Here is a 20,630-nt window from a genome sequence, read left to right on the forward strand (position 1 = left end):
CAAATCCTTAAGATTGAGTCCCCTTGTTCTGGACCCACTGAACAGGGAGAACATCATCCCTGCATACAGTCTGCCCAACCTTGTCAAAATTTTACATGTTTCAAGAAGATCCCTTCCCGTTCTTTGAAAAATTTACAACTGATCTATAAAGAGATCCAACTTTGGCAGCAAAGATGGCCCATAGACTTATTACTTGTGTTCAAATTGTTAGGAAGTCCTACGCTTGAGTCCTATGTTAAATTAAGTTATACAGTTTCAAGATGATGTAGACTTCAATCATTGTTATTCTAATATCATAACACAATGGATGACAAAAATAAAACAATATATTATATTATGAAGTGCCAAGATTGCGACTTGAGGTTAAATACATTGCTTCATCAGTGGCTTAAGATAGACTTTATGCTGAGCTGAACTTACAAACATATACTGAGTCCAACATGGCAGCGAGAGAGGTTCCCTGTGTCGATCGCAGCGAGACCGGCCATGAGAGCAGGAACATACAGCCCAAGGCAGCTGGCAGTGCAGGCAGGAACAAGCAAAGCAAGGCAGCCAGCAGTGCGGGCAGGAACAAACAAAGCAAGGCAGCCGGCAGCGAGAGCAGGAAGCTTCACCTGAGATGGTGGCAGCAGGTGCAAGGTCAAGCCCGGAACAGGGGAGGTCGAACCCTTGTGATGAATGTGAGCCCAGCACAGCCAGGTGCTTATAGTCTGTGGTGTTGAACTGTTAACTGTTTTTTTTGGGTTTGTCTGCCTTTAGTAATAATCACTGCAATGTTTAACTTTGCAACTTAATTTTCTTTATTTTACTGCTTTGTGCGAAGATTCAGTACTTAGGTACCTAAGATGGCGCTGTAAGTAGTGACTTGTAACTTTTCACTGCAGTCACATGAGTACATGTCACAATTACCCTAGTTCAATTCAAAATAGAAAATTGTTCCTTTTACCAGCACATTATTTAAAATATCATGGTTATGATGATAACCACATAAATTAGTCAAAATAATTAAAGCTGCACAGGCGAGAACCAATTTAGAAAGTTAAGAAAGAGGAGGAGGATCAGTGTTTTGGTCCTTTGAGCCTGCTCTACCATTCAATATTATCTTGGCTAATTGGTTTACGGTCTCAGCTCCATTTTGCTGCCCTTACGTACGAGGGAAGAGAATCTCAAGATCAATTTTCATTCTTCTCAAATCCAACCCAGGTCTAAACTCCAAGTCTAAACTGTTCAGTCTTTCTTCATAACCACTATAAGTGGATTCACAACATCTTGTATTAAGGCAATAAAAATTCATGACTTTTATATTCCATTGTCCTTGGAATAAACAATTCCTTCTTCATCACTTATTGTTCCTACACACAAAACTTCGTGATTCATGATCCAGGTCGTTCAGGACCACTCAGTCCGAAATCTCTCCCATTAAATTCAAATCTCGGTTACTCCTCCAAACTTCGATTAGCCCAAATCCTGTCCGGAGCTCAGTTAACAAAACATATCCTCATCAAACACCACATACATGTTGTGTACAAGCAAAAGAAAAATCATGATTGTCATCAATTTCGAAAGCTTTTATCCAGCTCAATTAAATTTCTGTTATAATTTCAACAAAACTTGGTACAAATGGGGAATGGGCAAGGAACTACTAATTCATTTTTGATCAAGCTCAGGATCCTGATTTTTGTTTGAAGAATACACAGAGATGGGGTAAATTGACTTTTTCCTTTTGAATTTGTTGGTAGTTTTATTCAGAATGTTGTTGATGGTTTTAGTGTGGTGAAATTTTTGAGTTCCTGTGATGGAATTGGTCACAGGTGTCAAAATATGAGCAGGTTGTTGGATGTGAAACCTCTTCAGTGGGATAGAAGCTTTTAATAAAAAGATTTCTTCTTTAGCTTTGTAATTAAGAACATAAATCAAGAGCTTCATAACTGTAATAACATTGAGTGTCATAGCATTAGTTTGCCCATCTCACTTACTCAGTTACTGTGATATTGGCTTTTTTTAAAAAGAAAGAATTTATGATCAAGGCAATTTTCCCCTCCCTGCCTGCAAAACCTTTAAACTCTATATTTTCAACAGGTGATAACCAACTCTTCAAGCTATCCCTGTAACATTCCAGCTGTTCCTGTATTAAATCCCTAATGCCACTTGCAAAACCAAGTATGCAGCGCATTTCAACAGAACATAAATATTGATTCATGAGATCTTACCTTTCATTGAATCTGCCAACCACATCCTGATGTGATTCTGTTCTGAATCGAGCATGGACATCCTTGAATAGAGGATGGAGAAGAAAAGGTGCATGGAAAAAAGTAGTTGAACACAAAACAAAAAGTCATTACCAAAATAATCAACAAGTTTGGGCTGTTGCACTCCAAGGGATGCAATAGATTTCAGTCTTCTTACTCTAAAATTGCCTTCTCAAAATACAGTGTGAGAAGGATGCAAAAATATATGGAACAAGAGGCCACAAGAGAAATGTGATTAAACTCAAATATAGCCTTTTGAAAGGTTATCCAACAAGTAGAGCATAATTGCTATATATACACAAGACTGCCTTTGGGACTGCTTCCAACCAAATTGATTTTCAAAAGAAAGGAAACAAGGGCTAAATCAACTCAATATTTTGCACTGAAGATTCAACATGCAGGATGTTTGAAAATAGCCTGAACGATTCCACATGCCTTAACATATGTCTAATGCTACAAAGTAAACTCCAACATTATCTATACCACACAGGGACATTACAAACTGCTTGTGTAAAGGAACAAAATTCTGGCAATGTTGCACGGTGATTTATCCAATACAGCAAGAATAGGTCTATCGACCAAATAAGTATATTCTTTTGAACAGTCATTCCTAGATTTCCTCCAAATTACTTAATGTACCAACATCCTGGCATGACATCATGGACTACAATTCAGAAAATATATCATTGGGACAAGCTAAGGTTGTGAAGAATGTCTTTCGTTCTTCTTCCTCAACTGTTCACTCAACAACTGAGATTTCTAGAGATGTGAAAACTGATTTATATTAGTGCACTCATTTGGCACAGAATACGCTCTGTAAACTTAAGTCAATAAAGTATCAGAATATTAACTGAATGATATTTTCAATAAATCTTGGCATTTCCAATGGAAAATATCTACATCAAATTATGTTTAAATGAAAATCTTAGAATATTTGCTATTCCATCTGGTGTAATGCATTTTGGCTTCAATTGAGATGATTAGATTAGATTAGATTAGATTAGATTAGATTAGATTAGATTACTTACAGTGTGGAAACAGTCCCTTCGGCCCAACAAGTCCACACCGCCCCGCCGAAGCGCAACCCACCCATACCCCTACATTTACCCCTTACCTAACACTATGGGCAATTTAGCATGGCCAATTCACCTAACCTGCACATCTTTGGACTGCAGCTTTTGCAGGAAGCCAATTTACAAATGAATGACCATCAAAGGCTTCAGAGGGAAAGAGGTCCACAGTTGCAGCAGCATTTGAGTGAAGATTATGAGGGAACCCAGCGCATCATTCCAGAAGATAAGCCTCAATCATTAACAATCATCTGCCAGAGGTGTCAAGTGAATTACTGCTCTTGACCTCCTTCATAGATGCCAGTCTTCAGCCAATCTGATTCACTCCATATTATATCAAGATATAAAAGAGACCTAAGGGGCAATTTTTTCACGCAGAGGGTGGTACGTGTATGGAATGAGCTGCCAGAGGAAGTGGTGGAGGCTGGTACAATTGCAGCATTTAAGAGGCATTTGGATGGGTATATGAATAGGAAGGGTTTGCAGGGATATGGGCCGGTGCTGACAGGTGGGACTAGATTGGGTTGGGATATCTGGTCGGCACTTACGGGTTGGACCGAAGGGTCTGTTTCCATGCTGTACATTTCTATGACTATACAGCTGCAGGTACAGAATTCTGCAAAGGCTATAGGTCCTGACAACGTTCTGAAGCAAGCACAGGACCTGGAATCAGCAGAAATAGGGTTGGCAAAAGATGGTGCCTGAGGATAGGTGACTTCGCTGTTGTTTGGATCCGGCGTCGGCAGTGGCGACGTGATGGCAGAAGGGCACCACAGCATCATCGATGAGGTCAGCCTTGTGATAAGGAACACGACTCTGACATCAGTTGGTCCATCGCAGGCAGGGGTGGAGGAGTAATGACCCAGTGGCAAACACAGCCCCTAAGGATCTGCGACTTTAATGATGATTGGGTCCAGCGTGGATAACAAGGAAGCAGTTGCAGAGGGATGGCACGGCAGGCGTCGTTGAAGGCAATAAGCTGGCTCAGAACTGATGGACTCTTCTCAAGCCATATCTTTTTTTCCCCTTATTCTAAAATTATTCAACTTGACGCCATATCATGACAACAAATAAAAGCTTTTCCCGGTATTTTATTGTATTCTTACTGTAAAATACATGTGACAATAAATACAAAATCAATACTATTGACAACATGTGCTCCAGAACTTGCTGCACCAGTGGGAAGCGGTTCCTGTACAGCAACACTGACATCTTCCCAAATATGTGGAAAATTGCCCAGGTACCTTCTACACACAAAAAGCAGGTCAAATCAAACACAGCCGATTACTGCCACATTGACCAACTCTCAATTGCCAGTAAAGTGATAGAAGCTGTCATCAACAGTGCTACTAAGCAGCACCAGCATTGGGTTCTACCAGAGCTAATCAGCTCCTGACCCAACTCAGCCTTGGTTCAAACATGGACAAAAGAGCTGAATTCCAGATGTGAGGTCAGAGTGTTTGCCCTTTACATCAAGGCTGTATTCGGCCAAGCACGGCATCAAGTAGTCTTGACAGAAATGAAGTCAATAAGAATCCATTAATTCAAGTTATAACTGGCATCAAAGAAGATTGTTGTGGTTGTTGGTCAGTCATCTCAACTCCAGAACAAGTCTGCAACAGCTCCTCAGGATAGTGTCCTAGGCCCAACCGTTTTCAACTACTTCATCAATAACTTTCGCTCCATCTTAATGTGAGAAGTGGGTATGATCACTGTTGATTACACATTTAACACCATTTGTGACTCCTCAACTACTGAAACAAAGTTCAAATACAGCGAGACCGCGACAATATCCAGGTTTGGGCTGACAAGTGGCAAGTAACATTCCCACCACAAAAGGGTGTCAGGAGTATCAGACAATTACCATCACCAAGAGAGAAACTTAACCACTGCCCCTTGACATTAAATGACATTACCATCACTGAAACCTCAATATCAAGACAGTGAGATTTACCAGTGACCAGAAACTGACGTGAAAGTAAATACAGTGGCTTCAAGAGTCGGCCAGAGGAGAGGAATCCTGCAGCAAGTAACTCACCTCCTGACACCTCAAAGCCAGTCGACCATCTACAAGGCTCAAGTCAGGAGGGAAATAGATTACTTCCCACTGCCTGGGTGAGTGCAACTCCAAAAACAATAAGAAGCTTAACAACATCCAGGAGGAAGCTGCCTGCTTGACTGGCCTGACATCCACAAACATACACCCTCTCCGAAGGTCAGAAGCAGCAGTGTGCACTACCTAAAAGATGGAGAAAGTGAGGACTACAGATGCTGGAGATCAGAGCTGAAAATGTGTTGCTGGAAAAGCGCAGGTCAGGCAGCATCCAAGGAACAGGAGAATCGACGTTTCGGGCATAAGCCCTTCTTTAGGAATGAGGAAAGTGTGTCCAGCAGGCTAAGATAAAAGGTAGGGAGGAGGGACTTGGGGGAGGGGCGTTGGAATTGCGATAGGTGGAGGGAGGTCAAGGTGAGGGTGATAGGCCGGAGTGGGGTGGGGGCGGAGAGGTCAAGAAGAAGACTGCAGGTTAGGAAGGCGGTGCTGAGTTCGAGGGATTTGACTGAGACAAGGTGGGGGGAGGGAAATGAGGAAACTGGAGAAATCTGAGTTCACCTCTTGTGGTTGGAGGGTTCCCAGGCAGAAGATGAGGCGCTCTTCCTCCAACCGTCGTGTTGCCATGGTCTGGCGATGGAGGAGTCCAAGGACCTGCATGTCCTTGGTGGAGTGGGAGGGGGAGTTGAAGTGTTGAGCCACAGGGTGGTTGGGTTGGTTGGTCCGGGTGTCCCAGAGGTGTTCTCTGAAACGTTCCGCAAGTAGGCGGCCTGTCTCCCCAATATAGAGGAGGCCACATCGGGTGCAGCGGATGCAATTGATGATGTGTGTGGAGGTGCAGGTGAATTTGTGGCAGATATGGAAGTGTCCCTTGGGACCTTGGAGGGAAGTAAGGGGGGGAGGTGTGGGCGCAAGTTTTGCATTTCTTGCGGTTGCAGGGGAAGGTGCCGGGAGTGGAGGTTGGGTTGGTGGGGGGTGTGGACCTGACGAGGGAGTCACGGAGGGAGTGGTCTTTTCGGAACGCTGATAGGGGAGGGGAAGGAAATATATCCTTGGTGGTGGGGTCCGTTTGGAGGTGGCGGAAATGACGGCGGATGATACGTTGTACATGGAGGTTGGTGGGGTGGTAGGGGAGGACCAGTGGGGTTCTGCCCTGGTGGTGGCTGGAGGGGCGAGGCTCAAGGGCGGAGGAGCGGGAAGTGGAAGAGATGCGGTGGAGGGCATCGTCGACTACGTCTGGCGGGAAATTGCGGTCCTTGAAGGAGGCCATCTGGGTTGTACGGTTTTGGAACTGGTCCTCCTGGGAGCAGATGCGGCGGAGACGAAGGAATTGGGAATATGGGATGGCGTTTTTACAGGGGGCAGGGTGGGAGGTGGTGTAGTCTAGGTAGCTGTGGGAGTCAGTCGGTTTATAGTAGATGTCCGTGTCGATTCGGTCACCCGAGATAGAAATGGAAAGGTCTAGGAAGGGGAGGGAGGAGTCTGAGACGGTCCAGGTGAATTTGAGGTTGGGGTGGAAGGTGTTGGTGAAGTGGATGAACTGTTCAACCTCCTCTTGGGAGCACGAGGCAGCGCCGATACAGTCATCGATGTAGTGGAGGAAAAGGTGGGGGGTGGTGCCAGTGTAGCTGCGGAAGATGGACTGTTCCACATATCCTACGAAGAGGCAGGCATAGCTGGGGCCCATGCGGGTGCCCATGGCTACTCCTTTGGTTTGGAGGAAGTGGGAGGATTGGAATGAGAAGTTGTTCAGGGTGAGGACCAGTTCAATCAGTCGAAGGAGGGTGTCGGTGGAAGGGTACTGGTTGGTACAGCAGGAAAGGAAGAAGCGGAGGGCTTTAAGTCCTTCATGATGGGGGGATGGAGGTGCACAGGGACTGGATGTCCATGGTGAAGATAAGGCGTTGGGGACCGGGGAAGCGAAAATCATGGAGGAGGTGGAGGGCGTGGGTGGTGTCCCGAACGTAGGTGGGGAGTTCTTGGACAAAGGGGGACAGGACCGTGTCGAAGTATGCAGAGATGAGTTCGGTGGGGCAGGAGCAGGCTGAGACAATGGGTCGGCCGGGGCAGTCAGGTTTGTGGATTTAAAAGATGCACTGCCAACATTCACCAAAGTTCCTGAGACAGTATCTTACAAACCCAGGACCACAACATCTTCAAGGACAAGGCAGAATATATATGGGAATATAACCATCTGAAAGGGCCCCTCCAAATCAGTGAACATCCTGATTTGGAAATAGATCATCCCCGTTTCTCATTGTCACTGGGTTAATATCTTGGAATTCCCTCCAACGACACTGTGTGCTGAATACAGCAAATGGATTGCAGTGACTTAAGAAAACATCTCATTACCATCCTCAAAGGGCAAATATGGATGGGCAAAAAAATGTTTCCCTAGCGAGCAATGCCCACATCCCTAAATGAATACGTGATGTGGAGACGCCGGTGTTGGACTGGGGTGTGCCTGATGAAGGAGCGTCGCTCCGAAAGCTAGTGTGCTTCCAATTAAACCTGTTGGACTATAACTTGGTTTTGTGTAGTTTTTAACTAAATTAATACACGTGCCCTGACATCATTTCAGTCTCATGGTAAGAGTATGCCTCTTTGTTCTGAACTCTGTCATTAGAGGAAATATCCATCCTATCAAATCGCTCATACATCTTATCCGCTTCAATTCTATGATGGCTGAGTCCATCACAGCGGAGGACAAATAACCTCATTTTTCCAGTCATCATAATGTGAGCATCCCAACCAGTGTCAGTGTCATTCTGCCAAGTTGATGCTGCACACTTCATTGTCCAAAATATCCTTTGTCAGGAGAAATTAGGGCATAAGAAATAGGGAATGCAGACTATATGACCCTTTCAAGTTGCTCCATGCTTTGCCACTTAACACAATCATGGTTGATTTCGGGCTTCAATTTCACCATCCTGCCCACTCTTCATATGCTGAATTCCACCAAGATACCAATCTGTCTATTCCAGCCTTGAAATGCATTCAACAATGCAGCATCTGAAAGTCTCTTGTGCTGAGAATACTGTTTGAGTGAAGTAATTTCTCCCCACATGATTTGCCCCTGACCCTCAGATAGTCACCCAATGTTATACATTCACAACCAATAGAAGGTCTCAACAATCTCGCTGATCAGAATCAGAATCTTGTATGTCCAAATGAGGCCAACTCTCATTTTTCAGCGCTGCAGAGAATACAGACCTAAGATACACATAGGATAATCATTGTGAAGATGGGTGCACAATATTTGACCATTGCCAGACAATTTCTCCTGTCTCTGTTTCTGGAGGACCAACACTTACTTTAGCTACTCTCTTCATAAACGCATAAAGGCTCTTGCAATACTTTTAAGCAATCCTTGCTAATTTTCTTCTCAATATTTTTGGGTTTTTTTCGAATGTTTTAGTGGTTCTTTGCAAACTTCTAGAACTCTCCTTTTCCTTAGATTTATCACTATCGTTTGCAACACTGCAAACCTCTTCTTCTAATGTGACTCTACCCTAAGTTGGAGGAGAAAGTGAGGTCTGCAGATGCTGGAGATCAGAGCTGAAAATGTGTTGCTGGAAAAGCGCAGCAGGTCAGGCAGCATCCAGGAAACAGGAGAATCGACGTTTCGGGCATAAGCCCTTCTTCAGGAATGAGGAAAGTTTGTCCAGCAGGCTAAGATAAAAGGTAGGGAGGAGGGACTTGGGGGAGGGGCGTCGGAAATGCGATAGGTGGAAAGAGGTCAAGGTGAGGGTGATAGGTCAGACTGGGGTGGGGGTGGAGTGGTCAGGAAGAAGACTGCAGGTTAGGAAGGCGGTGCTGAGTTCGATGGATTTGACTGAGACAAGGTGGGGGGAAGGGGAAATGAGGAAACTGGTGAAATCCGAGTTCATCCCTTGTGGTTGGAGGGTTCCTAGGCGGAAGATGAGGCGCTCTTCCTCCAACCGTCGTGTTGTTGTGGTCTGGCGATGGAGGAGTCCAAAGACCTGCATATCCTTGGTGGAGTGGGAGGGGGAGTTGAAGTGTTGAGCCACAGTTGAAGTGCTGGTGGGATGGTCGGTGAAGACCAGTGGGGTTCTGTCCTGCGGTTGGAGGGGCGGGGCTCAAGGGTGGAGGAGCGGGAAGTGGAAGAGATGCGGTGGAGGGCATCGTCGACCACGTTGGGGGGGCACATATCCTCTTCGTAGGATATGTGGAACAGTCCATCTTCCGCAACTACACTGGCCCCACCCCCCACTTTTTCCTCCGCTACATCGATGACTGTATCGGCGCCGCCTCATGCTCCCACGAGGAGGTTGAACAGTTCATCCACTTCACCAACACCTTCCACCCCGACCTCAAATTCACCTGGACAGTCTCAGATTCCTCCCTCCCCTTCCTTGACCTTTCTATTTCTATCTCAGGCGACCGAATCAACACGGACATCTACTACAAACCGACCGACTCCCACAGTCCCCTGTAAAAACGCCATCCCATTCTCCCAATTCCTTCGTCTCCACTGCATCTGCTCCTAGGAGGACCAGTTCCAAAAACGTACAACCCAGATGGCCTCCTTCTTCAAGGACCGCAATTTCCCCCCTGACGTGGTCGACGATGCCCTCCACCTCATCTCTTCCACTTCCCGCTCCTCCGCCCTTGAGTCCCGCCCCTCCAACCGCCACCAGGACAGAACTCCACAGGTCCTCACCTACCACCCCACCAACCTCCATGTACAGCACATCATCCGCCGTCATGTCCGCCACCTCCAAACGGACCCCACCACCAGGGATATATTTCCCTCCCCTCCCCTATCAGCATTCCGTAAAGACCACTCCCTCCGTGACTCCCTCGTCAGATCCACACCCCCCACCAACCCAACCTCCACTCCTGGCACCTTCCCCTGCAACCGCAGGAGGTGCAAGACCTGCGCCCACACCTCCCCCCTCACCTCCCTCCAAGGCCCCAAAGGAAACTTCCATATCCGCTACAGATTCACCTGCACCTCCACACACATCATCTATTGCATCCTCTGCACCCGATGTGGCCTCCTCTATATTGGGGAGACAGGCCGGCTACTTGCAGAGCGTTTCAGAGAACACCTCTGGGACACCCGGACCAACCAACCCAACCACCCTGTGGCTCAACACTTCAACTCCCCCTCCCACTCCACCAAGGATATGCAGGTCTTTGGACTCCTCCATCGCCAGACCACAACAACACGACGGTTGGAGGAAGAGCACCTCATCTTCCGCCTAGGAACCCTCCAACCACAAGGGATGAACTCGGATTTCACCAGTTTCATTTCCCCTCCCCCCACCTTGTCTCAGTCAAATCCATCGAACTCAGCACCGCCTTCCTAACCTGCAATCTTCTTCCTGACCTCTCCGCCCCCACCCCAGTCTGACCTATCACCCTCACCTTCACCTCTTTCCACCTATCGCTTTTCCGACGCCCCTCCCCCAAGTCCCTCCTCCCTACCTTTTATCTTAGCCTGCTGGACAAACGTTCCTCATTCCTGAAGAAGGGCTTATGCCCGAAACGTCGATTCTCCTGTTCCCTGGATGCTGCCTGACCTGCTGCGCTTTTCCAGCAACACATTTTCAGCTCTACCCCTAAGTTCCTCAGTGATCTGTAGACGGGAAGCAAACTTGCAACTGGTGAACCTGCACAACGGGGTACAGCAGTACAGACAAAATAAAGCTGTATTTCTGCATCAAGGAAATCGTCCATGTAAAGCAACAAAGAATAGTCTTCCGAATTGATCAATATCAACCTTGCCAGTTAGAGTGTTTGCACCATTAGATAGTTATCATCAGCAAATTTCCACAGACACTTTAATTCTAGTGAAGGTGAGCAAACTAATTGGCCAATGAAAAGAACTTTGGCTTACTAGCACTTACTGCAGTCAAATAACACATACCATTGTCATCGTATAAAGCTGCTTCAACGAGTTGACAGTTCTCAGTAGAATCACAACAAGTCCACCTCCTTCCACTGTCTCAATAGTCCTGGCTAACAGATTTGGAGTCAGGGCTTCAAAGTCCTGTAGCAGAAGATGACACTATGTTCAAGTGTACAGAAATGTTGGTAGTAACAGTGATTGATTTTGTAAAACCAATCTATTGATTAGTACTAATACTATTACAGATTACTTTTTTTTAAAACTAAATCCTTGCAAAATTGAAGAACTCAAACCAATGTGATTGTAATAGGATTTCAATGGTGTCTATAGTGATAATGTAATGGATGTTACTGCAAAGTTGAAGGTGCACGTTAATTATTAACATTTCATGTTAATGAATGTAAATCCGAGAGCATCCAAGTGCTCAATTGTAACAGAAGCCTGTCGACAAGTATTTATCAGAATCTGATGTGACCCTCATGTTTGAGAAGCTGTGCATTCCAGCAGCATACCTGATCAAATGGCGCAGCATCAACCAGGCTTCAATATGGAGTCTATGAATGATATAGATCTTGCAGGATCTTTCCAGAATAGATACCCAAAGTATGACTTTTAAATATTCATGTGCAGCCCATCCACCTAACTACAATTCCCGCCACTAACAGACTTGGACTACCAACTCTTTCCTGGAATACAATTCCACAGGATCTGGAAGGTTTATAATACCTCACTCAAACAGTCATCACTCCAATGTGAGATATGAATGTGATAAGTATTCTCAATAGGTGACGGAAAGTATTATTAAAATAAAAACTAGATCACTAAAGGAATTATCATTGTTACTATTTCAGGAGGTAGGTTTGCTCGCTGAGCTTGAAGGTTCACTTCCAGACGTTTCTTCACCCTACTAGGTAACATCTTCAGTGGGCCTCCAGGCAAAGCACTGCTGATAATTCCTGCTTTCTATTCATATGTTTGGGTTTCTTTGGGTTGGTGATGTCATTTCCTGTGTGGAAATGACATCACCACAGGAAATGACATCAACAACCCAAAGAAACCCAAACATGTAAATAGAAAGCAGGAATTATCAGCAGTGCTTTGCCTGGAGGCCCACTGAAGATGTTACCTAGTATGGTGACAAAATGTCTGGAAAGGAACCTTCCAGCTCAGCAAGCAAACCTACATCCAGAACCTCAACCTGAGCTAACAAATCTTCTCAAAACTTGCTGTTACTCTTTTAATTCAGGAATGCTGCTATGAGGCCACCTATCTCAGTAAGGGATAAGGATCAGTCTTGGGGATCTTTCTGGTCTGAATAGACTCGTCAGCCAAGCTCAAAATATTAATCATAAATTGCTATAATTTCATAGCTAGCCTCAACAACCCTGACCTTGTGTATGCATAAAAAATGAATACATATAATATACACACCTGTAGAACACACATTCCGTAAGTGTTACCCAGGATTTTATGAGTCTCATTGTAATAACAATATCGAATGCTGGTTGCAGCAACAAAAAGCTCAAAAGGATCATCCTGCTTGAGATCAAGTGTTCCACTTTTTATCTTCTTCTGTAACTGCCTCATTCGCTTCTTTCTGTGACTGGAGAAGAACATTAGAGTGAATATTGTTTTATAAATGCAATGACCTAGGTCTCGCTCCATAACCTGTGACTATAACATACTGGCAAGATTTGGAAACACAAGTCCGATCATATTGGAAGTTATTATTTACTTGAGCATTTACCAGTTACAAGGTAAATCAGGGCAACAGGGGACCAGGAATGACAGCAACTGGCAGCACCAACCATGTATTTCACTGACCAATGAGACGGAAGAGTTGAACCAAAAACAGGAATAACGGAGAATGTGGGCATGTAGAGACACACCAGATACAAAATAGAGAAAAACTGAATTGAGAGAACAAAGCAAAAGAAAAAGTTAAAATCACAAAATTAATGACATACTGGAATGAAAATGAAGACTACACTGTGACCTGACTGAGCCACAGTAGATAACTGGCAATTCATTAACAATCATATCGTTACATTGATGTGTGTAACCCTAAGTGCCAACCTTACATGCAAAACACATTTCATTCATCGAAATAATTCAACATTTAACTTGCTAAATTTAATTAGTGTCAAGAGCAAGAATGCAGCATTGTGGCGTAAACAAGACACAGACATGGGTTTTAGAATTCACATTTGCTCAGCTTCTTTCGCAACACTCTTCGCAATACCTGAAATTAATGAGACATGTTATGACACACATCTGGAGTGGGTCAGAACTTGAACCTGGATCCCCTGGCTCAAAGGCATGGTCACTACCACTGTGCATACTGCTATTGTAACACTGAAATAAGAAGTTGCTGATCAATTAGACAATGAGAGATGGGCTTAATTTTTGTATTCTTGTTAATATTATAATGCTCATTTATAAACAGGCAGCAAAAAACTGCCAAAGAAAAACCAAGAAATCATTGCACACTTGGAGCCCCAGTTACAGGGTGCCCTTAACTCATCTAGCAATAATGAATATGGCATTGTATGTTAAGATGAAAACTCTTAAACAATCTACTGTCTTAATGCTGACAGCACTGTATACACACTTCCAATCAAACTCATTACTACATTATGAATTAAATAGATTATAACAACTTTTAATTACAGGGAGTTAAACCCAGATTTGGGTTGAAAAGAAAAGTTCGCAATCATTTTCTCAAATGCTCCATTGATCTTGTCATCGAGTCATCGAGATGTATAGCACGGAAACAGACCTTTCAGTTCAACTCGTCCATGCCGACCAGATGTCCCAACCCAATCTAGTCCCATTTGCCAGCAACCGGCCCATATCTTTCAAAACCCTTCCTATTCATATACCCATCCAGATGCATTTTAAATGTAGCAATTCTTGGACAAGCATATGGACGTACCTGGAATAGTGTAGGTTAGATGGGCTTCAGATTGGTATGACAGATCGGCGCAACATCGAGGGCCGAAGGGCCTGTACTGCGCTGTAATGTTCTATGTTCTACTACCCTCCACCACTTCATCTGGCAGCTCATTCCATACACGTATCACCCTCTGCATGAAAAAGTTGTCCCTTTTATATCTTTCCCCTCTCAATCGAAACATATGCCCACTAGTTCTGGACTCCCCCACCCCTGTGAACAGACTTTGTCTATTTATCCTATCCATACCCCTCATGATTCTATAAACCTCTGCAAGGCCACCCCTCAGCCTCTGATGCTGCAGGATAAACAGCCCGAGCCTATTCAACCTCTCCCTATAGCTCAAATCCTTCAACCCTGGCAACATCCTTGTAAATCTTTTCTGAACCCTTTCAAGTTTCAAAACATCCTTCCGACAGGAAGGAGACCAGAATTGCACACAATATTCCAACAGTGGTCGAACCAATGTCCTGTACAGCCGCAAAATGACCTCCCAACTCCTGCACTCAATGCTCTGACCAATAAAGGAAAGCATAACAAACGCCTTCTTCACTATCCTATCTACCTGCGACTCCACTTTCAAGGAGCTATGAACCTGCACTCCAAGATCTCTTTGTTCAGCAACACTCCCCAGGATTTTACCATTAAGTGTATAAGTCCTGCTAAGATTTGCTTTCCCAAAATGTAGCAGCTCGCATTTATCTAAATTAAACTCTATCTGCCACTCCTCAGCACATTGGCCCATCTGATCAAGATCCCGTTGTAATCTGAGGTAACCTTCTCCGCTGTCCACTACATCTCCAATGTTGATGTCACCTACAAACTCACTAACTATACCTCTTATGCTCACATCCAAATGATTTATATAAATGACGAAAAGTAGTGGACCCAGCATTGATCCTTGTGGCACTCCACTGGTCACAGGACTCCAGTCTGAAAAACAATCCTCCACCACCACCCTCAGTCTTCTACCTTTGAGCCAGTTCTGTATCCAAATGGCTGGTTCTCCCTGTATTCCATGAGATCTAAACCAACTAACCAGTCTCCCATGGGGAACCTTATTGAATGCCTTACTGAAGTCCATATAAATCACATCCACCGCTCTGCCCTCATCAATCCTCTTTGTTACTTCTTCAAAAAACTCAATCAAGTTTCTGAGACATGATTTCCCGTGCACAAAGCTATGTTGGCTATCCCTAATCAATCCTTGCCTTTCCAAATATATGTACAAATATCCAGCCCCTCAGGATTCCCTCCAACAACTTGCCCACCACCAATGTCAGACTCACTGGTCTAAAGTTCCCTGGCTTGACCTTACCACCCTTCTTAAACAGTGACACCACGTTCGCCAATCTCCAGTCTTCTGGCAATTCACCGGTGATACAAATAGCTCAGCAAGGGTCCAGCAATCACTTCCCTCGTTTCCCACAGAGTTCTAGGGTACACCTGATCTGGTTGTGGGGATTTATCCACTTTTGTGCATTTCAAGACATCCAGCACTTCTTTATCGGTAATGTGGACATGTCACCATCTGTTTCCCTACATTCTATGTCTTCCATGTCATTTTCCACAGTAAACACTGATGCAAAATACTTATTTAGTATCTCCCCCATCTCATGCAGCTCCACACAAAGGCCGCCTTGCTGATCTTTGAGGGGCCCTATTCTCTCCCTAGTTACCCTTTTGTCCTTAATGTATTTGAAAAAAACCTTTGGATTCTCCTCAACTTTATTTGCCAAAGCTATCTCATGTCCCCTTTTTGTCATCCTGATTTCCTTCTTAAGTATACTCCTACTGCCTTTATACTCTAAGGATTCATTCGATCAATCTTGTCTATACCTGACATATGCTTCCTTCTTTTTCTTAACCAAACCCTCAACTTCTTTAATCATCCAGCATTCCCTACACATACCAGCCTTTCCTTTCACCCTAACAGGAATATACTGTCTCTGGACACTCATTTCTGAACGCTTCCCATTTTCTAACCGTCCCTTTATCTGCAAACATCTGCCCCCCAATCAGATTTTGAAAGTTCTTGCCTCATACTGTCAAAATTAGCCATCCTCCAATTTAGAACCTCAACCTTTAGATCTAATCTATCCTTTTCTATCACTCTTTTAAAACTGACAGAATTATGGTCGTTGGCCCCAAAGTGTTCCCCACTGACCTCAGTCACCTGCCCTGCCTTATTTCCCAAGAGGAGGTCAGATTTTGCACCTTCTCTGGAAGGCACATCCCCATTCTGAATCAGAAAATGTTCTTGTATACACTTAACAAATTCCTCTCCATCTAAACCCTTAACACTATGGCAGTCCAGGTCTATGTTTGGAAAGTTAAAATCCCCTACCATAACCATTCTATTATTCTTACAGATAACTGAGATCTTCTTATAAATTTGTTTCTCAATTTCCCTCTGACTATTAGGGGGTTTACAATAAAATCCCAATGGAGGGAATGATGCTGTTTACGGTCTGGGTTTTTATCCATTTTGACCAGTTTGAGGGCAGTCTTGATCTCTGTAAGCATGAGTGTTTACTCTCAGGGTAAGTCTACTATCAGTAACCTGGTTTCCTTCTTGCCTTAAGAAATGGGACAGTAAGATTCTCAATGAGCCAGTGCTTACATGAGCCATCCAATTTCAAATGTACTCTGCAACTTAAGGTTAACATTTTAATTTATTTTAATCATAGTCGGCAAGTCCTTAGCTATGAGGTAAGTGCACTGTATTATTTTGCTTTTATAATATAAACTTTGATACCATTTGTGAACTCAGTCTCTTCAGTCTTGCCTGATGATTCAATATCTATCTAATCTGAAACTCCTGGCAATGATTTGAAGGGGTAAATTTGAATTGAATTAGGTTTATTGTCAAGTGATGTGAGTACAGTGAAAAGTTTACAAGTTGCCATTTACAGCACCATTTTAGATACAAAGGTACCTAGACACAGAACCTTGGTACAAAGCAGAAAAATAGAGAAAACAAAGTTAAAAATTATAGTCCTTTTTACTAAAAAGTAGAAAACCAAAGAAACACAGTTAACAGTTCAACATCACAGTCCGTAAGCGCCTAGCCATGCTGGGGTCACACAGCACGGAAGGGCTTAACATCCCCCACTCCAGGCTCGACCTTGCCCCCGCTGCCATCCCTGGCTACCTGCTCTCACCACCTTTCCTTGCATCCTGCTCCTGCCACCAAAATAAACCAATCTAAATAGGCTGTACCTATGTTTATAACATGCACCAATGTAGCAGCTAAGAGGATGCAACATGGTGGTGACACTTACAGCACAGTAGCAATAGACAGGAATGCAATATGGTGGCTGCTGGGATAAAACAACTAAGGTGACTGTGGGGGATGTGGCGTCACAGTTCAGCAGCAGGAGCAGAGCTGGCGTTACAGCACTGACATGGGAAAACCCATTGACATGAAGGAATGCAGTCCAGTGCTTGAGCTATGTGCAAGAAGGAAAAGCTAAATGCAAATATTCTCAAAGATTACATGGGAAGGGGAATAGATAGTCATTTCTGTAACTGTCATTTTGAATCCTGCAGTCCTGCCTCATGGTGGACATTTTTGTAAGCCATCTTGGCATTGGTAACATATATTCCAAAGAATCGCAAGTAATGACAGAGGATAGCATTATAAATTCAGAGAGAAATATTTTCAAACAGCATAAGCAGCAAAGGATAGACAGAACTAAGTGGCCCCACAAACAGCAGAATAAAGCTAAACTCTGCACCTTGATATTCAATAATGTTACCATCACTAAATCCTCTATGATTGATGGTCTGAAGATTATCATTGACCAGAAACTCAATTGGACTCGCCATATAAATATATTGGTTACAAAAGCAGGTCAGAGGCTGGGAATACTGTGGCGAGTAACTCACCTCCTGATTCCCCAATGCCTGCTCACCATCTACAAGGCACAAGTCAGGAATGCGATGGAATACTCGCCACTTGTCTGGGTGAGTGCAGCTCCAACAACATTCAAGAAGCTTGACACCACCCAAGACAATGAGCCCACTTGACTGGCACCACACCCACAAGCATCCACTCTCTCCACCACTGATGCTCAGTAGCAGCAGTGCTTACTTTCTATATGAATTCACCGAAGACAGCACTTTGCAAGCCCACGACCACATCTATTTAAAAGGACAAGGGCAACCAATACACTCGAAGACCACTACCAGCAAATTCTCCTCGAAGCCATTCACCATTCTCACATTCAAATAGATCACCATTGCTTTAATGTTGTTGAGTGAGAATCCTAGACTGCCTTCCCTAAGGGGTCTACCTACAGCACATGGACTTCAGCAGTTCAAGAAGGCAGATCACCATCACCTTCTCAAGGGTAGCTATGGATGGGCAATAAATGCTGGCCAACCAGCTATACTTACGACTGACTGAAAAAAAAAGGCTCAGTGTCAGCTTGGAAGAAGAAAAACTGGCTGCAGGACAGGAAACAGCAAGTCATCATAAAATGATTGCATTTTAGACTGGAGGATGGTAAACAGTGGTGTTTCCCAAAGTCATTGAGGGGCCCAATTTTTTGAAATCTAAATAAAATGCATATTGGAGTAAGGAGTAAAACTTGAAAATGTGCTGAACTTGGAGGAGTGGCAAATGGTGAGGATAATACAAATCACCTGCAACATGACAGATCGGATCACAGAATGGGCAGACAGGTAGGAGGTGAAATGTAATACAGAAATGCAATGTGATGCATTTTGGCAAATATGAAAGCAATATAGACTTAAACGACTAGTTTGACAAACAGTACTGGGTCTCACAGACCAAGGAGCACATGGGCATCGTTCTTTGGAGGTGGAAGAAAATAGTTTATTCTGATATAAAGCAATAGTTGAGTTCGCATTTTCTTATGCAATCCCACGCTATAAGAAAATTGTGTAACAGCAGCAACATTTAAACTGACGGAAACAGAATTCCCTTATAGCCAATAAAGAAAATTTGCGTTCTACAAGTAATGGTCTAAATTATTCAATCGCATGATAGCTAATCTACACTGAAGAAATATAGTAGAATTGACTGTACTGAAAATTGTTAGCAAACTTTATGTGATTCAGGGCTTCATAAAGAAAGGCACTGAGTATAAAGCAGGGAAGTTGTGATGAACCTTTATTAAGCATTAGTTGGACTACAAGAGAATCTCTTCCAGTCACATCAGTTTAGGAAGGATATGATGTTCCTTGAGAAGGTGCAGATTAGATTTAAGAATAGTTGCTGGAGTGAGAGATTTTAAATTAACTTGGCAAAGCTTCTGCTGACAGGAAAGGAAATTGAGGAAAGTTTAAGCGAGATGCACACGATGATGACATGCTGAGGTAAGGCAGACTTTGGAAAGCCTCTTCCCATGTGCTGATGCTACAAGAACCTGAGGGCACAGATTGGGCAAGACATGAAAGGGGAATGTGATAAAGACCTTTCTCATGTAGTGAATGTTAATGATGTAGAATCCAGTGCTCAAGGGGTTGGTGGAAGAGGGAACAATCAATGATTGCAGAAGAAAATTGGGTGGACGCTTGAAGGAAATAAACCTACAGGGCGACAAGGATGGACTGGAGCTGAATAGCTCGATGCACCAAATGACTGTTGTATTTTCCAAATGAAAGGCAAGTTACCTGCTGAAGCCAAGCTCCTTCTTGTAACACCACAGCACAGATGGCCTGGCCTTTACTGTAGCTTTAGACAGCATATGGTGAAGTATAACCACCTGCAGTGAAAATAGACAAAAATGTGTAGTGTAGTCATAAGTGTTGGGCAATTTCCATCAACTAAGTCATAGCAAGCAACACACACTGACCTTTGGTGTAACAACAAACTTTGTGGAGAAACGGAATATTAAGTTGTAAATAATCCTGACAGCAAACATTCAATTGACAAAAGGGAATGAACAAAAAAGTGCACATTTAAGGCTACTGCCTAATATGACAGAGATTAAAAGTCGACATGAAAGTTAATCTGAATAGCTCTGATACAGTCTTTCAAAGCCAGCTGTAAATAAGTACATGCAGAAAATTAACACATTTACTTCACATTCTACCCAATGGCAGCCACCAATTTATTTCTGGTACCAAAGATAATTGATTTTTCCAAATAAAGCAACAAATCCTTCAACCCAGGTGATTATATGTCTCAAGGTCAATATAAAATACCTACAGCTAGGTTTCACATGATAACAAAATTTCTTCCTTCACAGTTATCATCATCCTTTTAACAGAACTTCAATGCACAAGTTAATTTACTACTTTTGAACCCAGTTTGAGGAAAGTGCACAGAGGTAAAGAATTTTTGAAAATCTGCTGACTCCAGAAAACACCACAGCGAAGATTAAAACCATGATGTCAGTATACTGAAGGAAGAATGAAAATCAAACCAGATTATGGAAAAGGTATTTGAATCTTAAGC

At 43.6% G+C, this 20,630-nt stretch overlaps 1 protein-coding gene across 1 annotated transcript in view; it reads right to left on the reverse strand.

The window, feature by feature from the left end:
- Nucleotides 1-20,630, reverse strand: part of nat10 (N-acetyltransferase 10) — a 94,946-nt gene that overhangs the window by 48,907 nt on the left and 25,409 nt on the right. The window contains exons 3-6 of the mRNA XM_087996330.1: nt 19,844-19,935; nt 12,679-12,850; nt 11,266-11,388; nt 2,211-2,272 (exon numbers count right to left, since the gene is read on the reverse strand). Of these exons, the coding sequence (XP_087852456.1) occupies nt 2,211-2,272; nt 11,266-11,388; nt 12,679-12,850; nt 19,844-19,935 (449 nt within the window). The remainder of the gene's footprint in view (nt 1-2,210; nt 2,273-11,265; nt 11,389-12,678; nt 12,851-19,843; nt 19,936-20,630) is intronic.

Source organism: Chiloscyllium plagiosum, unplaced genomic scaffold (assembly GCF_037043375.1).
Source record: "Chiloscyllium plagiosum isolate Xiang-an unplaced genomic scaffold, Cpla_swu_hap1 HiC_scaffold_18, whole genome shotgun sequence".
NCBI lineage: Eukaryota > Metazoa > Chordata > Chondrichthyes > Orectolobiformes > Hemiscylliidae > Chiloscyllium > Chiloscyllium plagiosum.